Source organism: Phacochoerus africanus, chromosome 3 (assembly GCF_016906955.1).
Source record: "Phacochoerus africanus isolate WHEZ1 chromosome 3, ROS_Pafr_v1, whole genome shotgun sequence".
NCBI lineage: Eukaryota > Metazoa > Chordata > Mammalia > Artiodactyla > Suidae > Phacochoerus > Phacochoerus africanus.
In genome coordinates, this window is record NC_062546.1 from 113,430,574 (window position 1) to 113,457,925 (window position 27,352).

At 49.8% G+C, this 27,352-nt stretch overlaps 1 protein-coding gene across 10 annotated transcripts in view; it reads left to right on the forward strand.

Moving 5' to 3' along the window:
* Window positions 1–4,304: 4,304 nt before the first annotated feature.
* FGFR1 (fibroblast growth factor receptor 1) overlaps window positions 4,305–27,352 on the forward strand; it is a 53,782-nt gene continuing 30,734 nt past the window's right edge. For 4 of the 10 annotated variants that reach the window (XM_047772439.1, XM_047772440.1, XM_047772441.1 and 1 more), the window contains exons 1-2: window positions 4,782–4,918; window positions 13,441–13,619. In XM_047772439.1, the coding sequence (XP_047628395.1) occupies window positions 13,529–13,619 (91 nt within the window). In that variant the 5' untranslated portion in view covers window positions 4,782–4,918; window positions 13,441–13,528. Of the gene's footprint in view, window positions 4,605–4,781; window positions 4,919–13,440; window positions 13,620–27,352 lie in introns of those variants that run through there. The other 6 variants (XM_047772446.1, XM_047772447.1, XM_047772448.1 and 3 more) reach the window with 2 other exon arrangements.

The following is a 27,352-nucleotide window of genomic DNA, read 5'->3' on the forward strand; positions in this document are numbered from 1 at the left end:
TGCAAGCACCTTGCAGGTACCCCTAGTGTGAAACTCTTTGTAAGGCTTGGTCTCTCCTGTGAGACTGTCAGCTTCCAGAGGCTGCACCCTTGCCTTGTTCAGTCTTCAGATCCACAGGCAAAGGCACCACCACCAACCCCTCCCCTGCCCCAGTGCTTGGTGAATAAATGCTGCCCTAGGGCCAGAGAAGCTGAGCCTCTGCTCCTGAGAGCTCGCTTTCCCACTCCCAGTCCATAGGAGAGAGTGAAATGTTATTTACAGAAACACCAAGCCAAACAAGACCCTCCCTTTGCTGATATGCTGAAGCTGTGCTGAGAACAGCCAGGGGGTCACCAAATGGCAGCCAGATGGTAACTGATGGCTGCTCCCTAACTCCAGGGGCCTGAGGCAAAAGGCTCAGCCGCCCACCTGCTCCCCAGGAACCTGGGAGCCTCCACTGCTCTGGGAGAAACCCAGACAGTTCTCTCTTCCTGAGTGTCCCATACCCCCCAAACCCCCCACCCCAGCAACCCATTCTCAGAGCTGAGCCTCTGCCTGTCCTCCCCAGCCTCCCTCTCAAGAGCTGCTCCAGCCCATCCTCGCCCAGGATAGACACTGCTAGCCCCCCCCCCAACTCTCACCCCCACTTCTTCCATAACAGAGAGGTGTTACTTCTGCAGGACCAACCCAGGGTCGTGGTGGGTGCTCATCCCTGGTGGGAACAGCTGAACCTTAAAATAACCAAACTCAGGGGGAGCAGGGGAGCCGTGTGGAGGGGCAGAGCTGCCTTGTGGGTGGAAGGCAGGACACAGAAGGAAGAGGGAAGGGGTTTTCTGCGGTGTTCCCAAACAAAGACGCCCCAGTCTGGCTTTGGGGAGAGCTGGTTTCACTTGGTTTCATTCCACACCTCTCCACTCCTCCCACAGAAGCAGGAGGCAGCAGATCCCTAGCTGGTTATCTTTGTGCCCCCCCCCCCCCCCCCCCGCCTCAGACATCTAGCTGGCCAGTCAAGAGACCTACAAATCCTCTCTGACCCTCCCAGCTCTTTGTTATCGCCCAAGGAAGATTACATTTCTGTGTGGGGAGGCCAGGTGCCAGGAGTCCTCAGGGAGCAGGAGGGTCTGTAAAAATAAGGAGAGCAGCCGATCAGAAGGGGAGCTGGGCTGGGAGGAGAGAACCAGGCCAGCTCTCAGTTATTCGGGAGGCTGGTGGGAGGCCGGTGTGTGGTCTGTGGATGGCGGGTTCCCTCCCTGGGTTTCTCACCTTGTCCACGGTGCTGTCTTTGGCTGTTTCCCTGAGAACCAGGGGAGGAAGAGCTATCAAGTTGACCACTTGCTTTCATTTGGGTTTCTTGCTACCTCTGCAGAGAAATGTGTTCAGCACCAGGCCAACAGGCATCGAAATCATTTGCTTTCTGTTCAAATCAAGGACACATCCTTCAGCCTTGTCTTTCAGGTTCAAAATACTTCTAAAGTGCTTTGCAATTAAAAGGCAGAAGGGGGCTGGATTTAAATTAAAACAAACAAAAAAAAAACCCCAAAAAACCTGTTTTGGAGTTCCCTGGTGGCCTAGAAGTTAAGGATCCAGTGTTGTCACTGCTACTTAATCCCTGGCCCAGGAGCTTCTGCATGCTGAGAGCGTGGCCAAAAAAAAAAAAAAAAAAAAGCTAGATTGTCCATAGTTCATCTTCTCAATCACTGTATCTCCTCATCTGTTCACCCAGGTTTGGAAGCCCATTGACAATAAATACAAGGGAGCACCTCGTGAGTGGAGTCCTGAGCTAGGTCACATACACGGATAGGATTCTGGCCCTGGTTCAGTTTGGGAGCTTGTTAGAGAGAAAGTAAAAAGACAACTAAGAGTTATGTTAAGCATCAAGTCAAATGGGATATACCAGAAGGTCAACAGAGGTTCAGGAAACTGAGAGAGTTGGGATTGTCTGGAAAGGCCAATAGTGATGGGGTGTGAGGCTGGCCTTCTTACAGGCCTGGAATGAGCATTACTTAAAATGAAGGAGGCCGGGAGTTCCCTGGTGGCCTAGCAGTTAAGGATTCGGCATTTTCACTGCTGTGGCTCAGGTTTGATCCCTGGCCTGGGAACTTCCACATGCCGAAATAAATAAACAAATAAATAAATAAAATGAAAGAGGCCTAATGGATAGGCAGTGTATATGGGAGGATAAATAGAGCCTAATCAGAAGCAGAAGGGTTGAAGGGTGGAGAGAGGAGCTTATAGGGGAGAGAACCCTGTGAACAATGACTGAAGTCAATTTATTCCACAGATATGTGAGTTCATGCTTTTTATTTAGTTTCAAATTCATTCACTCATTCATTCTTTGATAAGTATCTATTTATTTATTCTCCAGGCTGTCAATAAACATTTATTGAGTTCCTAGGATGTGTATAACACAGTGGTGGTCACTATTATTTCACCAGAAATAACCTGGAGACTCTTTCCTTAAATTAGGGGACAAGGTTATCTTGTTCAGCTTTTGAGCTTCCACAACCTTGTGGCTTTAGGTGGGGTGAGCATGAGGGAACAGTCTCTACCATGAACTTATATAGAAACTTTATACCACAAGTAATGTTTTTGCTGCACTGACATCCATTAATTTATTTGATTCTGGTGACAACTTTGTGAGGGTGTCTCAACCAAATGGGGGGAAATATGTCAACAAGTCTTGATCTTTTTCAGATGCACGATTTATTCAAAATCATACCATTCATAAGCAGGGGACTAAAATGGAGGTGTCTTTCATACCTAAGATCCCATACTTCACCCCCTGCCACTGTCCCCTACCTGACACCATGGTAGCCGGAGAAAAAATATAGACTCTTTACTTCCTGGGATAGCCTGATTCCTCAAGTCTGAGCAGGTCCAAGAATTTGCATTTTTCAGAACTTCCCCAGAGGACTGATGTTCATTTAGATTAGGGAACCACTAGAGGATACCACTCTGCAGAAGGACCCAGGGGAAAAGTCATTTTAGCCACTTTTCCTAGGGTTCCATAAAGTACTGGAGCAGTGTGCTCCCAGTGGGCTCTGATTAATTTCCAAAGCAACAACACCTCCAACTCCCCACCCCCCACCCCACCCCCAACCCTTGCGTGCTCACTCTTTACTTCTAAAACCTTCAGTGCAGGCTGAAGACTTCTGAAGGCCAAGAATGATGCTGTAGAATTTAGAAGCCCAAGCCCCTGTGGACCACACAACCTAAGCTATGTGACTGGGGAAAGTAAGATGGAAGAGAAGGGTCTGAAGAGGGACCCTTTCCATAAAAGCAGCTTGGGGTGTTCCCCTTGTGGCTCAACGTGTTAAGAACCAAACCTAGTGTCTGAGAGGTTGCAGGTTTGATCCCTGGCCTACTCAGTGTGTTAAGAATCTGGCCTTGCTGCAAGTCCGGGGAAGGTCGCAGATGAGGCTGGGATCTGCTGTTGACCTGCCTGTGGTGTAGACCTGCAGATGCAGCTCCACCTGGATCCCACTGGACTCCGGAACTTCATATGAAAAAGTGGGGGGAGCAACTTGGAAGCTTGGGTTTACTGAGTTACTAGGTGCCCTCATTTAATCTTCAACTGTGTATGGAAAGTACTATTATCCCCCTTTTACAGATGAGAAGACTGAGGTGTGGAGCAAGAAAACCGTTACCTCCTGGCGCGGACTCCACAGCGGATGCTACCACGTGCAACTTCAGGGCTACAGCGTCTCCCCACCTCATCCCCCCAACTGCTCATCTGTCCACTGCTCGAAATTCGGGCGCCCTCCCGGCGGTGCTCAGGTGGAGGGCCACGCGAGCCGAAGGAAGCCAGAACGCAGGAAAGGAGCAGCAGAGTACCTGGAGACCCGGCCCGCTCCCCCTTCTCGGGGGCCGGGGCTCAGAACTACAAGGCCCAGCAGGCAGCTGCAGGGGGAGGAGGAGGAGGTGGGACCAGCGTGGGGTGAGAGTGAGAGAGTGAGCCCTCGCGCCTCGCCAGCGCACAGCGCTCGGAGCGCTCCTGCGGGCACTGGTGCGGCGGCCACGGCAGCGGGCGGCGACAAGCGGGAGACCCAACTCTGCTCCAGCCGCAGCGCGCGGAGGAGCTCGGGCTGTGCCCGGAGCTGGGCGGCGACGTCCGGGCAGGACCGAGACTCAGTTTAGCGCATTGCGGCGACCTCGCCTTCCCTGGCCGCGGGCGCGCGCTGCATCTAGGAGAGCCGCGGAGCCTGAGGACTTTTCTCCGGTCCGGGGGCGCCCCGCGGGGCGCACGGGACCAGTGCGGCAGTCGGCACGCCGCGGCGCCGGGGCCCCGGCAGGGCGATGGAGCCCGGTCTGCCAGAAGCTTGAGGGCCGCCGCCCGGTGCTGGAGAGGGGGGGCAACGGGGTCTGGAGACCCCGGGCGGCGGACGGGAGCCCTCCCCCCGCCCCGCCTCCGGGCACCAGCTTCGGCTCCATTGTTCCCGCCCGGGCTGGAGGCGCCGAGCCCCGAGCGCCACCGAGAGTCGAGCGCCCGCCGCGGGGCTATCGCGGCCCCGCCAGGACCGGAGCGGAGCCCGGGGGCGGCGGGCCGGAGCCGAGGACGCGGGCGCCCGCCCGCCCGCACAAGCCACGGCGGACTCTCCAGAGGCGGAATCGCCGAGCCCAGTGAGGTAAGAGCCTCAGCGCCCCCAGATCCGGGGCGGGCTCGGCGTCCCGAGCGGCCCCCGGCGCTGGAGCCCGCCGGCTGCGCGCTCTCCCCGCCGCAGCCCAGTCGGGTCCGGCGCCTCCCTCCACTCGTTACCCGCCCCCCTCCACCCCCGGCTCCCTCCCCAGCGCCCGGCGCCCCCCTTTTGTCTCCCCTCCCTTCACTCCGTTCGCGTCGCCTTCTGCGCCCCCTCCCCGCGCTCGTCCCGCCGCTCCTCCTGCCGCCCAACTTTTCCGCCAACTCGCGCTGAGGAGCTGGTGAGGCGGCAGCGGCTCCGCGGTGAGTCCGGAGAAGGACAGGGCCGGGACCGAGGCGGCGGCGGGCCTGGGTTTCCTGGGACTGGGGAGGCGGGCGGGAATGGGCAGCGAGGGGTGTGTGTGCCTGTGCGTGTGCGTGTGTGTTGCATTCCACTCCATCTCTTTTTAATACACCCGTGGGGACTCACCCCAATCCAGCAGGTAGCTGTGGGTGAAAGGCTGAAAATCCGGGGTATTTTGAAGTCCTTTTCCACCTCCGGGCAAGTCCGGGGTCGCGGTTGCGGGTGGGTGGGCGGCTGGGGGCCTGAAGAGGGAAGGAAGTGGAGGGGTAGGTTAGCTTCTTTTCGAATAGGTTTTAAGGAGGTGTCGTCACCAAATGGCTGAATCTGCTTTAGCGGAGAGCGAGAAAGGAATTCCCTTTTCCAGAGGCGGGTTATCTTCTCCTTAGTCCATCTCTGAAAGGGTCGGAAGTTTGAGGAAGGGGAGCGCGCCCAGCGGGTGATGTTAAGCCCCATTATGGGGTCGGAGGTGGGGTGGGGAGGGGAATGTTCGTTCCAATCTGGTTCTTAGGAGGTGGGGGAAGGGATGAGGGTTTTGTCCGGTGCGGATCACTCGGCAGCGATGCATGTTGCTTCTCTGGCGCAGAACCCTTCTGCCCCCGTTCCCCTTTCCCGTTATGTTTGGGATTGGGGGGGGGGGCTCGAACTCTCATTTGCGGAGGAATTTATTGACGTTGTAGATGGGGTTCATTGAACACATATCCTGTGAAGGCAGCCAGACGCCTTGGGGTTGGGGGGCGGGGAGTGATGAAGACTGCTTCTCCCTTCTGGGCCCAGCAGCTTTAGCCCTTTCCAAAGTTTCTGCGATGTCTTCCCCCTCCCAACACCCCCCCCCCCCATTTTCCAGATGTAGCCGCCGCATCTGGTTCCGTTTCACCCCACACGGGTACACCGCAGCCACATTAACATCCCTCTTCTTACCCCCCTTCCCCGTCTCCCCTCCCCAAGCTTAAAACTGGTATTCTACAACTTGTCCTTACCACCTCGCTCTTTAAGAAGTTACCGTGGATCCCAAGTTATTTAGGATCTGTTGGTGCTGCTTTTTGGCTGGTGCGGGAAAGCGGCATCGCCGGAGATGGGGCCAAGGTCTGGGTGGGTGGGTAGAAGTGGGTACATCTCCTAAAGGTCGCCTCTCTGGCCGTTGGTCTGACCCAGAACTGGCCCTGAAGGAAGTTTCTAGAACCAAAGCCTGGCATTCTCGTCCCTTCAGTTACAGCTGGAGCCACGGGAGCTTCTGACCCTGTCCGGAGCTCGGCGCCCGCCCGGTCTCGGGCCGGCAGCCCGTGGCGTCACGCGTCCCTTTCCACTGTCCCTGGAGCGAGCCCGGGGCGCCGCGGCCCTGGGCGTGGGAGGACCCTAACCCCCTTCCCTCGGCTGTCGCTCTCTGTGTATTTCTGTGTGTTTTTAAGGAGTTATTTGGACTGCAGCTCCGGAAACTAAAGCGGGGCGTTTTACCACGTCAATACCCGCTGCAGCTTTGAAAAGCGTCAGGTTGCTGAGGGGTTTGGGTTCTACTCTTTGAGGCTGGAAAGCGCCTTCTGGTTCCAAAGTTGCGGCCGGGTGGGGAGAGTTGGTGGGGAGAGCTGGTCTCGCACCCTCTCTTTTCCAGCCTCTTTCAAATTGAAAACACTTCTCTGGTTTCCTCCTTTGGGCGGTAGTTTGGAGGCTGTAATGAAATCGCACTTTCTCTAGACACGGTAATTAAGGTGACTGTTTCCTCCGCAGATGTGCCCTGCCCTTTGCACCTCCGGCCCAGCGCTTTTTTTGGAATCCCATCTAAACTGTAGAACCTTAGCCTTGAGACTCTTGAGCAGAAAGTGGCCATTTTCCTCCCTTGGCCCAGGCTCCCGGTTTCCTCTCGGAGGCTTGTTTAAAAGCTAAGTAGCTGGCCCCAAGGGGATGTCCCTCTGTCTGGCTAATTACCCCCAAGCCTGGGTCATCGCCCTTCCTTTAAGTAACCGAGGGAGAGCCTTTGCGGAGGACCTAGCGACCTGACCTTCCTGATCAGCTGTCATGATGGCCTGCCTCCCTAATGACTTGTTTACATATTCCCCCCACCCTTGGTTGGGAGAAGCCCCAGGGCTGCCGCTGACACCCCCCCCCCCATCCGGTTGTCTGGGGACTGGGAGGCTTCGGAGGCCTGGCTCCAGCTGGGATGGTTGTGTATTTGCATTGGTGACGGGCTCCTTGAAATATCTGTTGCATTTACTCTTAGTCATAGCTGAGTGTCAGCTTTTTAATGAGGGCCATCCGGGTGGAGAGCCACTTGGACAGTGTGCTCTCCCTGCCTGCTTTGATCAGGCCTATAGAAAAGCTCATTTTGGAGGTATTTTCACACATGAGATATGGGCCAGAGCGGGCACGACTTCCTTTTGGCTCCAAAGGGGACTGTCTTGGGTGCTTCTTTTCCTTGGCTCCTGGCCACAGAGGATGTGAGCAGTTCCTTTAGGCACCCTTAGAATAGCCGGGGAAGCCAAAGCCCAGGAGGAGATAGAGAAGGAGCATGATGGATGCTATGGCCCCACCCATCTCAAGGGAGAGGATAAGAACATCTCCAGACAGCTCTAAGCCCAGGCGCAGCTTTATTCCCGGTGGATGCTAGAGGCAAGGAAAATGGAGTTGAGCATCGAGTGGGTAGCATTATGTTCTACTCCAAGCCATGGAGACCAAGGAAAGTCCATCGGATTTTAGCCTTTAGTTGTATGCTTTTTGGTTCTTTGGGGCATTGACCTGAAAATAGGAGACTTGCCCTTGAGAGCTTGGGCTTTTGGCAGCCTCTGAACTCTTCCTTCTGGCCTTTGTTTTTCTAACCTCTCTCATCAAAATGGCTGTTGGTTAAGAGCTTCCTAGGAGAGTTTGAGCCTGTTGCTGCTGGAGGAAGAGGAGGTAGAGAGAAATGATTCAAACCATTGCCCTGAAAAGGCCTCATGTCACTTGAGATGAGTTTAATTTCCTCTTGGGAAATATGTCTTGCATTTGTCTTCCCAAGAGATGCGTAAAAGGTCTGAATGAACCAGGCCCTGGTAAGAGTCCAGATGTAGAGCTTTAGAGAAGATGCTGGTGTTTCCAGAGAGGATTAAAAAACAGACGAGCTGGAATATTTGCTTTTCCTCACTAAGGCCACACCTCCCTGAAACAGAAATTCTCTCCTCACCACCACTCCTGCTTGCAATTGAAGAAGCTATGTTTGGGCTCCAGGTAAATAGCCCTCACCTGGGTGAATACCTCCAGGAGTTTGGTAGTGGTCCACTCGCCCATCCTGTCTTCAGTAGCAAGGTGGCCGAGATTATGGCAGAGGAGTTAGGGTTCCTCTTATTAGTACTCATTTTTATATACCTCACTCCCTAGGACATTTGGACACTTTTTTTACAGGGACTCAAAACTTTTAAGTTAGAGTTTCCCTCGGACCAACTAAAATTTTGCAAGCTGAGCTGCCTATGTTTTTTGTTTTTTGGGTTTTTTTTTTTTTTTCAGATGTTTCTTAAGTACTTGCACTTCCTTTCTCATCAGTGAGTAGGGAATTCTCACTTTTGAGAAAAGCGGCCATTTCTGTTCAGAAGTCTTATTCTCATCTAAAGGGATTAAAGTTTTGGTGTTGCTTCCTCAAGTCTGAGGAATTGAGATGCTTAGAAAATGTCTGGGTGGATCTGCTTTGAAATTGAGTTTGGCTGGCTAACAAGGAATGCTCAATGATTTTCTCTGGCCCGATTGTCAACCTCTTTTCTGCAAGCATTTGTACATCAATTTCTTTTCGATCAGCCCCTCTTTTTTTCAGTCATTTACTCATCCAGTTAACAAATGCATCAGCATCAGCTGTGTACATGTTCGGTGTTAAGGGCATTAACCAAGGTTAGTGAGCAGTAGTACTTGCTCTTAAGGTGCTTGAGATCCTGTGGTGTTTTGGGCAATTCAGAGGCTGCTCCGAAGGCCCAGGAAAGACTTGTGGAAGAGGTGGCCATTTGATTTGGGGCTTGGAGAATGAGAAAAGCATGGCCCATCGAAGATGGAGGAAAGGCAAAGAAGAAACACTCAGAAGGGTTCCTGTTATGGTTTAGTGGGTTAAGAACCCAACTAGTATTCATAAGAATGCGGGTTCGATCCCTGGCCTCCCTCAGTGGGTTAAGGATCCAGTGTTGCCAAAAGTTGTGGTGTAGGGCGCAGATGTAGTTGGGATCCAATGTTGCTGTGACTGTGGTGTAGGCCCACAGCTGCAGCTCCAATTTGACCCCAGCCAGGGACCTTCCGTATGCTTCAGGTGCGGCCCTAAAAAAGAAAACAAAAGAAAGAAACACTTGGGAGGCGGCATGGAAGTGGCCAAGAGCTGTACTGTCCCCTAAAGTGCAACATAAGCCAGGTGGAACATCAGACTTTTTTTAGTAGCCACATTTGAAATTAAGTAAAAGGGAATAGATGAAATTCATCTTCATACATCAATTCACTTGTTTCTATTTTAATAATATATTTGACTTAGCCCAGTACAGGTGAAATAGTATCATTTGAACATGTCATCAGTATAAAAAAAATCATTGAAAGACTATACATTCTTGTACGTAGTTTTCATTTCTAGCACATCCTAACTCACACTAGCCCCATTTCAAGTGCTCCATAGCCACCATATGGGACAGCTGGGTCTAGAGTCTGGGGTTTGAAGATGAATAGTGAGAAATTCCTTTGTAAAGGCAGTAAGTTTATGTCCTGTTGCCAATCACCAAAGTCTCTGGAGAGTGTGATCAAGAAGTGACTCAAAGTTGGGGTTAATAGGTGCAAACTATTACATTTAGAATGGATAAGCAATGAGACCCTACTATACAGCACAGGGAATTATATCCAAGTCTCTTGAGATAGAACTTTATAGAAGATAATATGAGAAAAAGAATTTGTATATATGTATGACTGGGTCACTTTGCTGTACAGCAGAAATTGAGAGAACATTGTAAATCAACTAGAATACAAAAAAATTTTTTAAATCTAAATAGAGGAGTTCCCCACTGTGGCTCAGTGGAAACAAACCTGACTAGTATCCACGAGGGTGTGGGTTCGATCCCTGGCCTCACTCAGTGGGTTAAGGATCCCGCATTGCTACAAGCTGTGGCATTGGTTGCAGATGTGGCTTGGATCAGGTTTTCCTGTGGCTGTGGTGTAATCTGGTAGATGCAGCTCTGATTCGACCCCTAACGTGGGAACTTCCATATGCTGCAGGTGCAGCCCTAAAAAGCAAACTAAATAAATAAATAAATGAAAAAGAATGTATATATACGTGTGACTGAGTCACTTTGCTCTACCGCAGAAATTGGCACAATGCTGTAAATCAACTATACTTTAATAGAAAAAAAAGAAGTGACTCAAAGCAAGATGTTTATATATAATTCCTTACATTTGATTAGTGTTTTAGGGAGGAGAGAGCAGGTACTTTCACCCACGCTGCCCATTTGAGGTTCATAACCCCCTGTGATGTAGGCAAGGCAACTATTTTCGCTCCCTCTGATGACAGGTGGGAAAAAACTGAGATGGCTATCTCCCCGTCTCCACCCACCCCCACCCCCCAGTAAGGATTTCTGCACCCAGAGTGGGGGCTGGGCTGCCAGTCCCAGGAGACGTGACTGATAGGGAGAGGCTGATGGAGCCAGCTGCTTGTGTGCACCTTCGTGGCTACAGGTCACATCTGTCAAGCAGTGGAGGAAGGAGGCTGTTCTGAAGGGACCTGAAGAATTCATTAATTAGCAGAAGGGGAAGAAGATGAGGTGAAGGAGGCCGTGGCCATTCTTAGGGTCCCAGACAGCTTATGGACTAGTGGCTCACATCACTGTGTTCCCTCAATGGGATGTGTGCCCACTTACTTTCTCATTCCGGGAGTGGGTACCTGGGGGCTGGGGCTTTCTGAACATCCTTTGTTTTACAGATGTGGGACCCAAGGCCCAGAGGGGAAGGACAGGAGGGGGATTTTGCAGGGAAACTGCCAGATTCGTTTGAAGCTCATTGATCTCAGAGCTGAAAGAAGGCAGTCAGCAAGCAGACAGAACCTGCGAGGAGGTGCGTAGGTTTTTCAGGGGACAGAGTGGTTGAGCGGTGGTATGCTGCCTGCCTGCTACCTTTGAAAACAAGCTTTAGGAGTTCCCGCTGTGGTGCAACAGACTCAGTGGCATCTTGGGAGCGCTGGAATGCAGGTTCGATTCCCAGCCCAGCATAGTGGGTTAAAGATCTGGCGTTGCCACAGCTGTGGCCTAGGTGGCAACTGTCGCTCAGGTCTGATCCCTGGTTGGGGAACTCCATTTTACTGAGGGGTGGCCAAAAGAAAAAAAAAAAAGAAAACGAGCTTCATCAGAGTTCTCACTGTGGCTCAGTGACTTAAGAGCCTGACATGGTGTCCATGAGGGTGGGGGTTTGCAGATTCAATATGGGAACATCCATATGCTGCAGGTGAAGCCATAAATATTAAAAAAAAAAAAAAACTAAAAAAAAAACCAAGCTTCATCATCTCAAGATGATACACGGAGTTTCCTGTTGGCTTATCAGGTTAAGGATCTGGCTTTGTCACTCACTGCTGTGGTACAGATTCGATCACTGGCCGGGGAACTTCCACATGCCGCAGGCAAGGCCATAAAAAAGAAAATAAAAAACCTCAAGATGATACCACCCTTTCTCAGTGAATACTAAAAATTCATTCATGAACCTGGCTGTTCCCGTGGGACGTAGGTTCTTAGCCAGGTGTACCTTTGCGGGTGACTGGCCTGCATCTGTTTGACGTATCTTTGGGATGTAAGCAGATATGGGATGTCATGTAGGGGAATGCCTTCTGGCAGCATCACTTCTATCCCCAGCCAGGGATAATGCCCCATCCCATGTCCTGGGTGGCACGTCCATGAGTTGCCACCAAGGGTCTTTCTCTTGAGCAAAGGAATTGAGAATCCAAGACTATCCTGTTGCCAGAGTCACCTCGGCTCTGTCCTCATCTACAGGGTTTCTTCCTAGCACAGGGATGCCCTTGGGAGAAAATGAACTTGTGTCCGGTAGAGCTGGGTTCCATCAACCCCTTGCTGCTTCCTCCCACTCTGGCCTCTAACCTCCGAAAACCCAGGTGATCCAGATCGGATGCCCCTGCTTCCTCGCTGTGCATCCTTAAGCAAAGTGCCTAACTTCTTTGAGTCTCGGTTTCCCTGTTGTTTAAAGGGCAAGAATAACTCCTACCCATCTCATAAGTTTATATTGAGGAAGAAATGAAGTTTTACAGGTTAAAGTCTTCCTAGTGCATGCTTGGCACATAGCAGGTATTCTGTAAATACTTGTTCAATTCTGTCTATTCTAGTCCCTTTCCTCAATTTGGAAAAATAGAAGAGAGATGTCTACTTTCCGTTTGATTTGAAATCATTAAAAATTTGAGGAAAGCCTCGGAAGGGAACAGGCGGCCGTGCATGCATCTTCCCCACGGGCAGGCGCTTGTGAACGAAGCCAAGAATCCGGGGGGGGCGGGCAGGGGGGGTTCTGCCAGCCTGGACTGACTCACTCACGAGGGGCCCTCTGGCTGGCTCAGGGGGAGGCCGGGCCGCAGCACCACATTAGGGCATGTTCCGGGGAAGCAGATTCTCGGAATAACTTGGATGGTTCCCTGGAGGATTTAGGACAAAAGCCACCTGGAAGACAGAGATGGCACCCACACGGTGCCCAGAAAGTCTTGTCACTCGGTAACTGTTTCAAGGCCAAGACCTGTTGTTCCAGAAGACCCTGGAAGGTGGTTTTAAATTTCACTCCTCCCGACCCAAGAAGGAGAAAGGGCTGCGTTCTGTGCCCTTGATGGGGGCTGGCAGGAGCCATCTTTGAACCAGACCTTACAAGAGCCCTTGTTCTTCAGTGTGGCTTTGTGTTCTCTCCAGTGAGGGAAGCTGGTAGAACCTGAGGCAGGGGCAGTTTTAGAGGCGAAAAGAAGGAACCTGTGCAATAGCTTGTTTCAGCTTCTCCTCACCGCACAGGTCCAAAGAGGGCCAGTGTCTCACCTGGTTCCCATTTCCTAATGTGGGGGCTTACGACATAATCCTTCGTCTCTCTTTATCCCTCACCCAGGGTTGGCATGCCCCAGGGAGAGGGAGATCTCATCCTGAGGGTGGGACTTGCCCACCCAGGTTTCCTCTGGGACCTTGCTGAGGCTGTCCACTCTCCCAGCACAAATGATCTGGGAGCCCATGGCTTGGGGGAATGTTATGATGATTTTCCCAACCTGGGAAACAGCCCACACTCAATAAATAGTTGTAGGACAGAATTAAAGCCCTCCTTTGTCTAAGCGAGGCCTGTAAACCTCAAATTCAACCTTGGGGCAAGTCCACAGTTCCCCTCTTTGTGCCAGAAGGAGTACATTCTAGTTTCAGGCACTCTTGTGGACAGGATGCCCATGAGACTCGCTTTCCCTCTTTTTCCACTTGCCTCCCGCCCTATTGCAGACCCTCCTAACTTTGGTTTATTGGTGGGTTTTTGTTTTTTTTTTCCCTCTCCCCAGAGTCAGCTCACCAACGAGGATCAAGCCCACAGCAGCGTCTCCATGGAGGTGTGGAGCCTGGTCACCAACCTCTAACCGCAGAACTGGGATGTGCAGCTGGAAGTGCCTCCTCTTCTGGGCTGTGCTGGTCACAGCCACGCTCTGCACGGCCAGGCCGGCCCCGACCTCGCCGGAACAAGGTAAGGCACGGCCGAGGCTCCCCGAAGGCTCCCGGCCCTCAGAAACGGGGGTGGGACAGGACAGACCCCTCAGCTGAGAGGGCTCCACCCCTGGGGGAGCAGAGGGCTCCTGGCCAAGGTACCTGGGCCAGTTGGGGCCTGGCTGTAAACATAACTTCGTCAGAGGTCATGAAGGCTGATGACATCTGCTAGAGGGGACATGCTCAGGGTGGGTTGATGTTTTTCTCTTCCTAAAAAAAAAAGAACTTTCGCCTGGGACCCAAGAGCCAGCTCCCCAACCCAGACAGTGTATAAAATTGGTTTGGGAGATCCAGTGGTGCATGAGACTTGTGAACTGGGGTCCAGGACATGGACCAGACTACAGGCGAGGTGGAGGGATATGGGGGCTTTATAAAAACCTCGGGCTTCTAGGAAATTGTTCCACAGACACATCTCCTATGAGGGTGAGTGGTCATGGCCACATGCCTGCCATTTTGTCTTTCTTGACCGTGACTCCCAGGCCCTGTTTGGAGGCCTGGGAGAGAGTTGCCTCGGGTGTGTATTGCTGGAGGGATTCTGAAGAGATTGAGAACCAGGAGCATCATGGGGTGTGGGCGCTGGTAGAGACCTGCCGTTTATTGGAAATTCGGAGAGACTATTAGTAATAGGGAGGACTTGCCCCACTGCGCATGGAATTTTATGGACTTGTGAAAATACCTCTTGGAGATTACAGGTACAGCACACCTGGTGGCTTTCGAAGGTCTTTGAGAACTAACATTTGGACATTTCTCCTGCCAAAGAGTTGTGCAGCCTGTGACTCAGAGGCTGATGACATAAACAGAGGAGGTTGGCAGGTGGTGGGGTGGAAGGCTCAGGTGTGCATGTGTCGTGGTAGCTGCATTTAAAGGGCCATGCATCTCGCTGGCAGGACTTGTTGGAATAGCAGGAATGATTGAGACTATTAGGGTGATAGAGAAGGGGATTGCTTTCTAGAAGATGCACTCTCTGGAGCAGGCAGATTCCTGTTGCATTCAGTGATGGAACAGAAGGCAAGGCCTGAGCTGGGACATGGAGACCCAGAGCAGGAGAGGCCATCTCTGCCCACAGGCAGTTCACTGTTGGGTAGAGGGTGACAAGGACAAGGTAGACTGCATTTAACCACTCAGCAGAGTTATAACAAAATGCATTGGTAGAGCTCCTGTTGTGGCTCAGCAGGTTAAGGACCCAGCCAGTATCCATGAGGACACAGGTTCAATCCTTGGCTTCACTCAGTGGGTTAAGGCTCTGGTGTTGCCATGCACTGCAGCATAGATCACAGATGCAGCTTGGATCTGGCATTGCTGTGGCTGTGGCTTAGGCCAACAGCTGCAGCTTGGATTGGACCCCTAGCCTGGGAACTTCCATATGTCGTGGGTATGCCCTTAAAAAAAAATGCATTGGGGATGCTTAGGAAGAGGGACGGCAGAGAGCATCTGAGGTGATCCAGAGGGATGGGTATGGGATTAGAAGGGAAATGAAGGGAGTTCAGGTGGAACAGCATGAGTGAGGGTGCCGGGGCAGGATGTACAAGGTGTAAAGAGAACGTCTGACCTGGTGAGTAGCTAGTCGTGGGAAGCAGTGCCTGGAAACATTGGATTGAATTAACGTATGGAAGGCTGTAAGGCCCTGCTGAGGAAATACTTCTTAAATGGGTAGATACTAGGAGTCTTGAAAAGTTCCAAGCAGGAAGTGACACAATCCAGCTTTCAGATTTTCAAGAAGCTGGGTTTGGATGGATGGGAGGAAGAAGTCAGATGGACCTTTTTTTTTTAGGGCCACACTTGTGGCATATGGAAGTTACTAGGCTAGGGGTCAAATCAGAGCTACAGCTGCCAGCCTGCACCACAGCCACAGCAACATGGGATCCTTAACCCACTAGGGCTGGGGATCGAATCCGCAACCTCATGGGTACTAGTTGGATTTGTTAACCACTGAGCCACGACAGGAACTTCCCAGATGGTCCTGTGTTTGAATCATACCATGACACTTAATATGTGCTTTACTTGCTTTGACGAATTACTCAAACACACTCAGCTTTAGTTTGCTTATCTTTAAAATGGGGACAGGAATATAGGTTTAAGTGAGATAATCCAGATAAACACCTATAGATCAAGTGTTAGTAGTTATTCCTGCTGCTACTACCACTTGCCAGAAAGACAGGTTGTTTAAATTGTTGTATTGAATATCTAGCTAGAGAAAGGGTATTAATTCAGGTGGGGAAATGGTAAAGGAAGGAAAAATAGTAGAGACAATCTAGAAATAGGATCTGCCGAGGTCTGATATGTACGTATATGGCATATATGTACAATGGAGTATTAGTCATAAAGAAGCATGAAATAATGCCATTTGCAGCAACATGGATAGGCCTAGAGGTTATCATACTAAGTGAAGTAAGTCAGACAGAGAAAGACAAATACCACATGATATCACTTATATATGGAATCTAAAAAAATGATACAAACTTATTTATAAAATGGAAATAGACTTACAGACTTTAAAAATAAGCTTATGGAGGAGTTCCCGTCGTGGCTCAGTGGTTAATGAATCCAACTAGGAACGATGAAGTTGCGGGTTCGATCCCTGGCCTTGCTCAGTGGGTTAAGGATCCACCGTTGCCGTGACCTGTGGTGTAGGCTGCAGACGCGGCTCCAATCCTGTGTTGCTATGGCTCTGGTGTAGGCCGGCATCTACAGCTCTGATTAGACCCCTAGCCTGGGAATCTCCATATGCCACGGGTGTGGCCCTAGAAAAGGCAAAAAAAAAAAAAAAAAAAAACAAGCTTATGGGAATTCCCTCTGTGTTGCAATGGGTTATGAATCCGACTGCAGTGGTTCACATTGCTGTAGAGGCATGGGTTCAGTCCCCAGTCTGGGAACTTCCATATGCTATGGATGAAGCCATAAAAATAAGATTAAAAAACAAAAACAAAAAACAAGCTTATGGTAACCAAAGGGAAAGGCGGTGAGGAAGGATGGATTGGAGATTTAGGATTGGCATATGCACACTGTTGCATATGGACTAGATGGTCAAGGGGGACCAGCTCTATAGCACAGAGAACTTTACAATATCTTGTGATAGCCTATATAGGAAAAGAATTTGAAAAAGAATGGATGTGTGTATATGTACAACTGAATCACTTTGATGTACAGCAGAAATGAACACCACATTGTAAGTCAACTACACTTTAATGAAAATTTCAAAAATGAAAGAGAGAGAGACTGTACAGGGTTATATGGGTTGGCTGTCAATTCTGGGTGACCAGAGACACAGATAGGATGAGAGTAAATGGAGTGAGGTCGGGTGGGCGGTTTGTGAGGTGCAGATAGGGTGAGATCTGGACCAGCCACAGCGCAGGCAGTAATGAGATGAGGAGCCCAAAGCACGGAGGGCTTGGGTGAGTTAGGTGAGATTTGAGAATATGGATTTATGGTGGACCCTAAAGTACTTTTTTTTTTTTTTAAACTCTTTCTAACCAACCCTTTTGCAGCCCAAGAATGGAGGGTGGAGAAAGTGAATAGTGTGCATCTTGGGCCTGGACACATGTCAGCAGGAGGGGAGTGTCCAAGGGCCCAAGCATAAGAATCTGAGGAGCAGTGGTCACTAAAGCTTCTGGTTGTGCATCCAGACCAAGCTGAGGCAGTGACAGAGGACACAGCCAGGGGCTGAAGATTTTGCTAAGGACAAAGTACCTGCTTGGTGAACAGGAAGGAGGGGGTAGAAGAGGAGGACGGGGCTATTAGGAGGTGATGTGGTGGTAAAGAAGGAAGTGACACTGCCATTTTTGGAAAATCAACTTAACTGAGGTATCATTGACATTCTATAACATGCACTGATTTTAAGCCTACAGTTCGATACGGTTTGGATAAATGTAGCGTCCCACGCAACAACACCCCATTCAAGATATGAGACATTTTCATCACCCCCCGAAATCTTTTTCGTGCTCCTCGGCAGTCAGCCCCCTTCCCAGCTTTGGACCCAGGCCACCGCAGGTCTGCTTTTTGTCACTGTAGGTCAGTTTGGCCTATTCTAGAATTTCACACAATGGACTTATATGGTGAATGTGTACCCATTCACCTCTTGGTGGCCATTTGTGTTGGTAGCACTTTGGGCTGTTATTACTAAAACTCCCAAGAACAGTTGTGTACAAGCCTGTGGGCATAAAAGTTTCCCCGGCCTGCCTTGGTTTGGTTTTTGCCTCCCATTTCTCACTGCCATTGGCTCTTAGGAAAGTTCCTGTCTGCACCTCCATAAAAGATGCTGGTGATGAATGTCTCTCCCAAGGTCACTGTGAGTATCAGCTCTGGATGTCTGCAAAGAACAGTGCTTGGACAGAGTCAGTGACCCATACATGGCAGCTGTGGGTACCTTTTCCTGGGACCCTACGGGAGACACCCGTGTGGTCCAGGGCTTGCTTCCTTGGTGGACTTAGCATGACTTAGGATGCAGGAGTGGAAATCCACTGGATGGGGACATCAGAGCCCGGGTCTCTGATTGAGTCAATCCCGCTCACATAGATTCCCCCTCCTGAGCTTTGTGAGAGCAGAAGTCCTAAGGGAAGACCTATCCCCATGCTTTGTAAACTATAAGGTATCTCATACATGTAAAGTAGAACCATAGTCTTGGCCCTGCTGATTATTAAATAACAATGCTGCTGCTGTCCTCAGAAAAAGCTAGAATCTGTGTATAAAAGGTTTGCCTCAAAGTTTAAAGCAAACTACCCAAAACCCTGCTCACAATGACTGAGAACTTTTCCCTTTTAGAAAGGCTTTGCTCTGTGTGTGTGTGTGTGTGTGTGTGTGTGTGTGTGTGTGTGTGTAGAGCCCCTCCCCCAGTCTGCAAACGCTCCTCTGGGGAGTGGGGAGGGCCTGGAGTTTCTGGCTGTCCTTGGAAAGTTGATTTAATAAGGGTTCCAGGAAAACCAGCCTCCCTCCTTCCCTCCCTCTCCTTCCCCTTCTCTAGTTTGGGATCTTAAAGAGGCTGAGCTTGTTTCAGACCAGGCTCTGATGGGGAGCTGGCGGGTTGTGTGTGGGTAGACTGGAGCGGGGGTCATGGGTGGATAGGTAAAATGCCCTTTTACAAAGATAAGCACCAGCTTGAAAGACACTTTGAGCTTGAAGAGGCTTGTTTCTGTGTATTTTTCTCTCCTTTAGAATAAGACTTGGAGAAAAGCAAGTGGGTGAATCCAAAACTGCTTGCAAAGCCACTTCTCATAATTGGGAGTGGGGGTCCTGCCCCCTTTTCAGCAGTAATGTGGGTTAAATCACCACCACTCCCACCCCCACCCCCACGGACCCCACAGTGGAGGGCACAGTACAAGACTTGCAGACCCAGAATACTTGCCTACATGCTCAAAAACCTGCAACTAATAAACGATTTAATAGCTGGGGTTTTACAGCTCCTCCCACCTACCCAGATTTGAAGGAGTCTGGTGGCCGGTTGAAGGGGGAGAGGTTACACTTAATGGAAAAGCCGCACGTTTCCATTTCTGGCTGCAAGCCCCCTGGATGCTGGGCGCCACAAAGCAAGGCTTTGTCTTTGTGCTCTGCAGAAACCTGGGCCCGTGGGGGAGAGGCTGCAAGTGGTGCCAGGGACATGGCCCCAGCTTCAAGTCTAGTCCAGGGCCCTGGCTGCCCCAGGCAAAGCCCCAGGGGGGTCCTGAAGCTGCCTTTGACCCAAAGGGGTATGTACATGTCAGCCTGGCTGCAGGGGGAGCTTGAGTAGGTACCAGAGGGTAACCCACAACCCTCACTCAGTCTGGGGTCCACTGGCTGCAACCAGAGGACCAGCGTCTGGTAGCTGCCTGGGGACATGTGCTCAACCCCACTCCATCCCCAACATAATTTCTTCTTGTGGAATGAACCGGTTCACTTCTTTTTTTTTTCTTTTAAGTTATAGTTGATTTACAGTGTTCTGTCAATTTCTGCTGTACAGCAAAGTGACCCAGTCATGTCTATGTATATATATTCTTTTTCTCATATTATCTTTTATCATGTTCCATCACAAGTGATTGGATATAGTTCCCTGTGCTATATAGCAGGACCTCGTTGATTATCCACTCCAAATGCAATAATTTGCATCTACTAACCCCAAACTCCCAGTCCATCCCACTCCCTCCTCCCCCTCCCCCTTGGCAACCATAAGTCTGTTCTCCGTGTCCAGGAGTTTGTTTCTTTTCTGTAGATAGGTTCATTTGTGCCATATATTAGATTCCAAATATAAGCAATATCATATGGTATTTGTCTTTCTCTTTCTGATTTACTTCATTTAGTATGAGAATCTGTAGTTCGATTCCCTTCTAGTTAATGCTGGACATTGAAGAAGAGTTTCTTTATCCTGTGCTGGTGGAATTCCATGGAGCAGAGAGTGATGCAGGCTGACCCTCTGGAGAGCCAGGGCGGGGGTTGGGGCTGTGGGAACATGCAGGGCACTTAGCTACCAGGTTTCCCCAGGGGATCTGCTCTGTCCACCAGAGAGAGGTGGCCCCCAGGCCTCTGGACGGGGCATGTTTGCCAGCAGGGCTGGGAGCTGAGCTTGGCAGAGGGTAGGGAAGGGAGGACTGAGGGAGGAGGGCGGAGGACTCACGTGGCCACTTGACCACACCAGGCAAGTGCAGCGGAGCCACCCCAGGGCCGTGTTCTTGGCTCTGGCCACTGCATTGCTACACCATTAGCTTCACTGATTTTCCACTCCGGGTTTGCCAGCCAGCTCCCCGAAGTCAGGGAGGAGGAATTTCTCAGGGAAGAACAAATGGCTGTCCAGAGGCCTGTTCCTGGGTGGGGGAAGGGAGGGAGCCCAAACAAAGACTCAGACCCGGGATGCTGTCCCACCCCCAGCCTGTTTCTGGGACTACCTGGCGCCTGGGGTGGGCAGGAACTGGAGAGAGAGTCAGCGAGGCCTCTAGGGCCTGTGGCCCCCTCAAGGAGGTGGGTCAGCGGCAGGGCCCTGGCCAGAATGCTTGCTCCTGGTCAGGCCCAAGCAGTGAGTGATGACTTGTGTCTGGGGCGGTGATGGATGGCCTGGGGAGAAGGCAGTTCTGGGGAGTCATTATCCTAGAGGGCAAGGTCCGGGGTCAGAGAGCCTGACCGGCAGCTGCGCCCTGTTTTTACAGGGCCTGGTTCCTCAGGGCCGCTGGGGGCTCCGGCTCCCCCTGTAGACACCACCTTTGCCTCTTCCCTCCCCGAAGCCTGGCAGCCAGACAACTGTTTCCCTGCTGACCGGGAGAGTCCAGCTGCTCTGGCACTGCTGATTTCCCAAATTCAGCTGCCCAGGCCGCCCCATTCATCCAGGAGAAATGGTGCCTGAGCAGACTCACTGCCAGCATTCCCTTCTCTCTGCCCACCCATCTCCCCAGCTCCTCAGCCCCCTAAGTGATTCTGCTGAAAGTTAACTGCTCCACCCGGGCTCTTAAGGCCCAGAGTAAATCCCAAATTATTTCCTCCTGGGACTGCTTCTGAACCTGGGGATTTACTCTGACCTACAGCTGGCCACGGCCCAGTAGGGGGGAACAATGGCCTGCTGCCTCCAGGGCCCCTCCAGGGCCGGCTGGTTGTGGCTGCTCCTACCCTCTCCTGCTGTTGGTTCACACCCACTCTCCCGGTCCCCTTGCCAGATAAGGTGCCCACTGCCTTCACTGAAAAACTTTCTCCCTGCAAATGGGAAAGCTCGAGAGAGGGGTCCATCCAGTTCGTTCCAGGCACTTGGGTGGAGCCTGACACTCAGTGCTCCTTCCTGATCCCACACGTGGTGTCGCAGCCCAGCCTCCTGGGATGGGTTGTGTAAAAGGAGGTGAATGGGGCTGCATTTCCCAGACGTGGATGTGTAGGCGCGTCCAGCCTCAAGTGGGTGAGAGTGGGTCAAGGAGTTTGGCAAGGAGTGGACCTCAGCAGTTAGGAGCTTGGGCAGGGAAAGAGGTTAAAAACCATCCGCAGTGAAACTTCAATAACTTGATCAACAAAGAAAGTGGAACTTGGAGCTCAGCTCTTCCTCTTTTATCTCCAGGATCAAAAACTAGCCTCTGGCTAATGGTCCGTCCTTTCTTCCTTCTTTCCTTCCTTCCTCCCTCCCCTTCTTCCTTCCTTCCCTCTCTCTCATCCAGCCATCCAGCAATCCACCTGGCCAAACAAGACTTCCTTTCTCCTTGCTGAATACAACATACACATCCATATTATATAACCATTGTTTGTTCTGGTCCCTTAGCTGGAACTGTCCATCCATAACCTTTCCTCCTTTCACTGTTTGTTATTCTGACTCTTTCTTTCTTTTTTATTTTTTCTTTTTCGAGCCATACCCACAGCATATGGAAGTTACCAGGCTAGGAGTTAAATCAATTGCAGCTGCCAGCCTATACCACAGCCACAGCAAGGCCAGATCAGAGCCGAGTCTGCGGCCTACATCACAGCTCACAGCAACACTGGATCCTTAATCCACTGAGTGGGGCCAGGGCTCGAGCCCACATCCTCATGAATACTAGTGGGGTTCATTACCACTGAGCCACTGTGGGAACTCCCTATTCCTACTCTTAACTATAGGTTTAGCTTGGGTTTAGTTTAAGGGCCACATCTCTCTTAAAGCTCTCCTGCCTCCAAATTAATCACTCCCTTTCCCCTCCTTTCTGTGTGACTTTCAATCTAGCACTTACTTTCCCCTGCCTTACATTATATGGAGTTTTTAATATATGGTTATTTTCCCCACTAGAGCAAAGTTCTATACAATTAGAAGGAATGTTTTATTGCTCATGTATTTATTTTTTTTGGCCACACCCATGGCGAATGGGATTTTCTGGGCCAGGGATCAAATCTGAGCTGCAGCTGCAACCTATACCACAGCTGCAGCAACCTGGGTCCTTAACCCACTGGGCTGGTCTAGGGACCACCTTCTCACCTCAGCAGCAACCCAAGCTGCTGCAGAGACAACACCAGATCTTTAACCTGCTACATCACAGTAGGAACATCTTTATTGCTCTTTTAAATCATGGACATTTTGATATGTAATCTAGGTTCATTATAGAAATTTTAGGAAATACAGACTGGTAAATTGATAAAGAAAACCTCTTAAATGCCCATCATCATTCAAAAATCATCACAGTTAATACTGAATCTGGGGAGTTCCTGTCGTGGCTCAGTGGTTAACGAATCCGACTAGGAACTATGAGGTTGTGGGTTAACCCACAGTGGGTTAAGGTGTTGCTATGAGTTGTGGTGTAGGTCTCAGATGCAGCTTGGATCTTGCGTTGCTGTGGCTGTGGCAAAGGCTGGCAGCTACAGCTCTGATTAGACCCCTAGCCTGGGAACTTCCATATGCCGCAGGTGCGGCCCTAGAAAAGACCAAAAAAAAAAAAAAAACTGAATATGTTTCTTTGGGGTTTTTTTCTCACATTTATACAAATATGACTTTTCAAAAATGGAATGTATATGTTATATGCTGGTTCGTAACTTCAGCAGGTACTTATTGCCAGATGTTTTCATCATGCTTAAAGAACTACATAGTAGTCCACTGTATGGATGTGCAAAATTCATTTATTTACTCAGTCCTCTACAGTTGAACATTTCTTTTCAGTAGTTTGCATTTAAGTGAACATACTTTTACAAATAAAATTTGTGTATCATTCCCACTGTGGCACTGTGGGTTAAGAATCCCACTGCAGCAGCTCAGGTCACTGAAGAGTGAGTTTGATCCCCAGCCTGGCACAGTGGGTTAAAGGATCTGGTGTAGGTCAAAGCTGCAGCTCAGATTCAGTCCCTGACCCAGGAACTTCCATATGCCACAGGTGTGGCCATAAAAAAAATTGTCAGAGTTCCCATTGTGGCACAGCGGAAACGAACCCGACTAGGAACCATGAGGTTGCAGGTTTGATCCCTGGCCTCGCTCAGTGGATTAAGGATCCGGTGTTGCTGTGAGCTAGGATCCCACATTGCTGTGGCTCTGGTGTAGGCCAGCAGCAGCAGCTCCAATTCAACCCCTAGCCTGGGAACCTCCATGTGCCTTGGGTACGGCACTGAAAAAACAAAAAGACAAAAAAAAATTGCCTATGTTTCCAGGGATATTTACATTCTACAAGTAATGATTACATAGTACCTAATTTCTCCAGAAAGATAACACCAGTAAAAGTCCTTTAAAATAATAATTAGTAAATATTATTTATTACATCTTTACACTCTGCATGCTTTACATATTTTTACATCTTTACTCTGATCCCACAGCAGTAGGCTTTATTCCCATTATCAGATGAGGAAACTGAGGTTCAAAGAGTTAAGTTGTCTGAGGTCATCTAGTTAGTGAGAGTTTAAAGTAGAATTCAGGTTCAGGTAGATCTGAGTCCAGGATTTTGTTGTTGTTGTTGTTCTTTTTAGGGTCACAACTGCAACATATGGAAATTCCCAGGCTAGGGGTTGAAATTTGAGCTGCAGCAGAGGCCTACACCACAAGCCACAGCAAAGCCAGATTGGAGCAGCATCTGCAACCTATGCCACAGCTCACAGCAATGCTGGATCCTTAACCCACTGATAGAGACCAGGGATTGAACCCACGCCCTCATGGACACTATGTTGGGTTTTTAACCTGCTGAGCCACGACAGGAACTCCTGAATCAAGGATTATTTTTCCAGCGTATTATACTATGTCTCTGTATCAAATTGGGTTTCTTCCCCAAATTCAGGCAGAGCAGCACTTGGATTTAAACATTGCTGGTTGGTTCCCTTTCTCTCATAGGAATTAGGCTTCCCCTCCTTTCTGGGGTTTGTGATTGGGGTAAAGGAACTGGAGATGCTTGTCTTGTGCCATTTCTTGTGTGACATTCTTCTGCTCTGGACTGGGAGGTTATGCATCGGTCATAGGTCTGCGAGCTGCCCTAATGAAAGTGGTTCTCTAGCTTAGGATAATCAATAGAACAAAAACCCCATTGAGGCCGCCTCTTCCACTGCAGCCAAGACCTCCTACTTGGAGAAGGTCTGGGATCAGAGGTCTCCAAAGTGTCAGATGCCACACCTGAGTTTCTCTGTAGGTCATACTTATTCTAGAATATAATGGTATTGCCCAGTCATATAAACCATCTAGAATGCTTCTAAAATGCTCCAACAATGACTGATGGATAGGAAAAAACAAGCCTGAAGCATTAGTACTGTTATGGGGCTATCAGTATATATATAGAGTGTGTGTGTGTGTGTGTGTGTTAAACATGAAGAAATGCAAAAAAAGGGGGCGGTAGGGTCCTGAAATTTTGGTTTTCTTAGTGTTTACATTTAACAAATGTAATTTTCCATTTTCCGCCACACCGGATCATTAACCCACTGCACCACAGAGAACTCCACAAATGAATGTCTTAAGCAAATATGTATATATCTGACCCCAGTCCACTTATTTGCCTGGGGCTGTTGGAAAGGAGGGAGAATAAGGAGTGTATGTGTATATTACAATGTCACATAATAATTACAGGATTTTAAAAACATATATTAATTTGTGGTACACTGCCTGATGTGTGCAGGTTTGATCTCCAGCCTGATGCAATAGGTTAAGGATTCAGCACTGCCACAACTGCAGCTCGGATTTGATCCCGGCCTGGGAGCTTCCATATGCTTTGGGAGGGGTGGAGAAAAGAAAAAAAAAATAGAAAGGAAAAAGAAGTTCCCTGGTGGCTCAGCTTGTTAAGGATCTGGCATCATCACTACTGTGGCTTGGGTTCGATCCCTGGCCTAGGAATTTACACATGCCATGGGCGGAGCCAAAAAAAAGATAAAAATAAAATCCTTTTCAGTAGGATGGTAAGGAAAATAGGTGAGAAATAGATATTACTACTAGGTATTGAGTCCTTAGGTGGTATCGAACCACCTAACTCAGTGGTTCTTAGATTCTGCCATTAGGGATGTCACCCAGCACTGCCACATCTCACCCCAAGCTCTGGATTTGGAAGCAGGGCCAGAGCTGGGCAATTCCCAGAGGATGCTGATACTGCCGGTCCAGGGACCAATCTCTGATAGCAATTAATTCTCACCACAAACAGGATCCAGGGCAGATGTTGTTTCCATTTAATAGTTTAGGAAACCGACTCAGAGAGGTCAAACAGCTAACATAAATGCAGGGGCCAGAGTTCAGACTCATGCCTGCTTGTGGCTCTAACCTGTTCTGGGTGGGCCGGAGGTAGGGAAGGTGGGAGTTTGCCTGGGGGTGTTGGGAGGGAGAGAGGACGAGGACTAGAAAGTTGTCTTGAGGCTTTCCTTGGAGGGAAAGAGACCCCCTTCCTCCTGGACCGCCCTCCTTCTGCTTCACTGGGGGCTTTAAGTCCATTATCACTGCCTTTGGAATGCTGATCAGCTCTCCAGTCCGTGGCAAGCATCCTTTTGCATTCAAAAATCGCTGCTCTTTATTGTCAAACTTTAGGGTTTACTTTTGGAATTAAACTTTCTTGTCCTTAGGTTTTAGGAATTAGCTTCTGACCCTTAGAAGAGTTGGTTTATTGATTAGCCTACTGAATGAAGTCCTCCCTTTGGCATCCATAACCTTCATTATTTGCAAGCTTAAGGCTGTATTTGTACCTAAAGAGGACACTTGGAAGAGGCATTTATTTTATAACATTAGCCCTTCTCCACTACCCTCAAACTCCCTGTCCATTTTTTAAAAAGTATAGTTGATTTATATTTCCAAATCCACCTTTTTTTGGCCACACCCATGGTATATGGAAGTTCCCAGGCCAGGGATTGAATCTGAGCGCAGCTGCAACCTATGCCATAGCTGCGACAGCAACCAGATCCTTAACCCACTGTGTTACAGCAGGAACTCCCCAATCCACTTTTTTTTTATTACTCAATGAATTTATTATATTTATAGTTGTACAATGATCATCACAATCCAGTTTTACAGGATTTCCATCCCACAACTCCAATCCACTTTTAAAATGTATTTGCCTACTTAGTTCTCATGGGCTTTATAGTAAGCATCAAGAAATACCAGTGAGGGAGTTCCCATTGTGGCTCAGTGGTTAAGGGATCTGACTAGCATCCATGAGGATGCAGGTTCGATCCTTGGCCTTGTTCAGTGGGTTAAGGATCTGGTGTTGCTGTGAGCTGTGATGTAGGTCACAGATGTGGCTCAGATCCTGTGGTTGCTGTGGCTGTTTTATAGGCCGGCAGCTGTAACTCCAATTTGAGCCCTAGCCTGGGAACCTCCATATGCGGTAGGTGCGGCCCTAAAAAATGGCCCCAAAAAAGGGAAAACCAGTGAGGAGTTCCCTGGTGATGCAGCAAGTTAAGGATTCAGCAATGTCACTGCAGAGGCTCAGGTGGCTACTGTGGCTCAAGTTCAGCCCCTGGCCCGGGAACTTCCACAGGCAGCAGGAGCCGCCAAAAAAATAGGATAGTGAAATAAATCCTTCTAGAATACCTGGGCCCCAGCCTTCTGCCAGTCACAGCCCCTACCATCCATTCCGAGGCTTCCTGTGGCGAGAATATATTGGGCCAGAAGGAAAGGATGTTTGTTGAAGGTGCTGGTGGCTGGAGTTCTGTGACCAAAACAGAATCCCCTCTTCCTAAAATTAACTTGCAGTCTCTTACCTTCCCTCACATCAGAGGAAACTCTGTACCAGTGGAGGCGGGAGGTGGGCAGTGAGTGGTGCTCAACTCCAAGCACAGTTGAAACTAAGAAAGTTAGTTAGAGCTGCAGCAGGCCTAGGGCTTGTTCTGTCAGCCTTCCCATTTCACAGCTGGAGATACCGAGGTCCAGAGGGG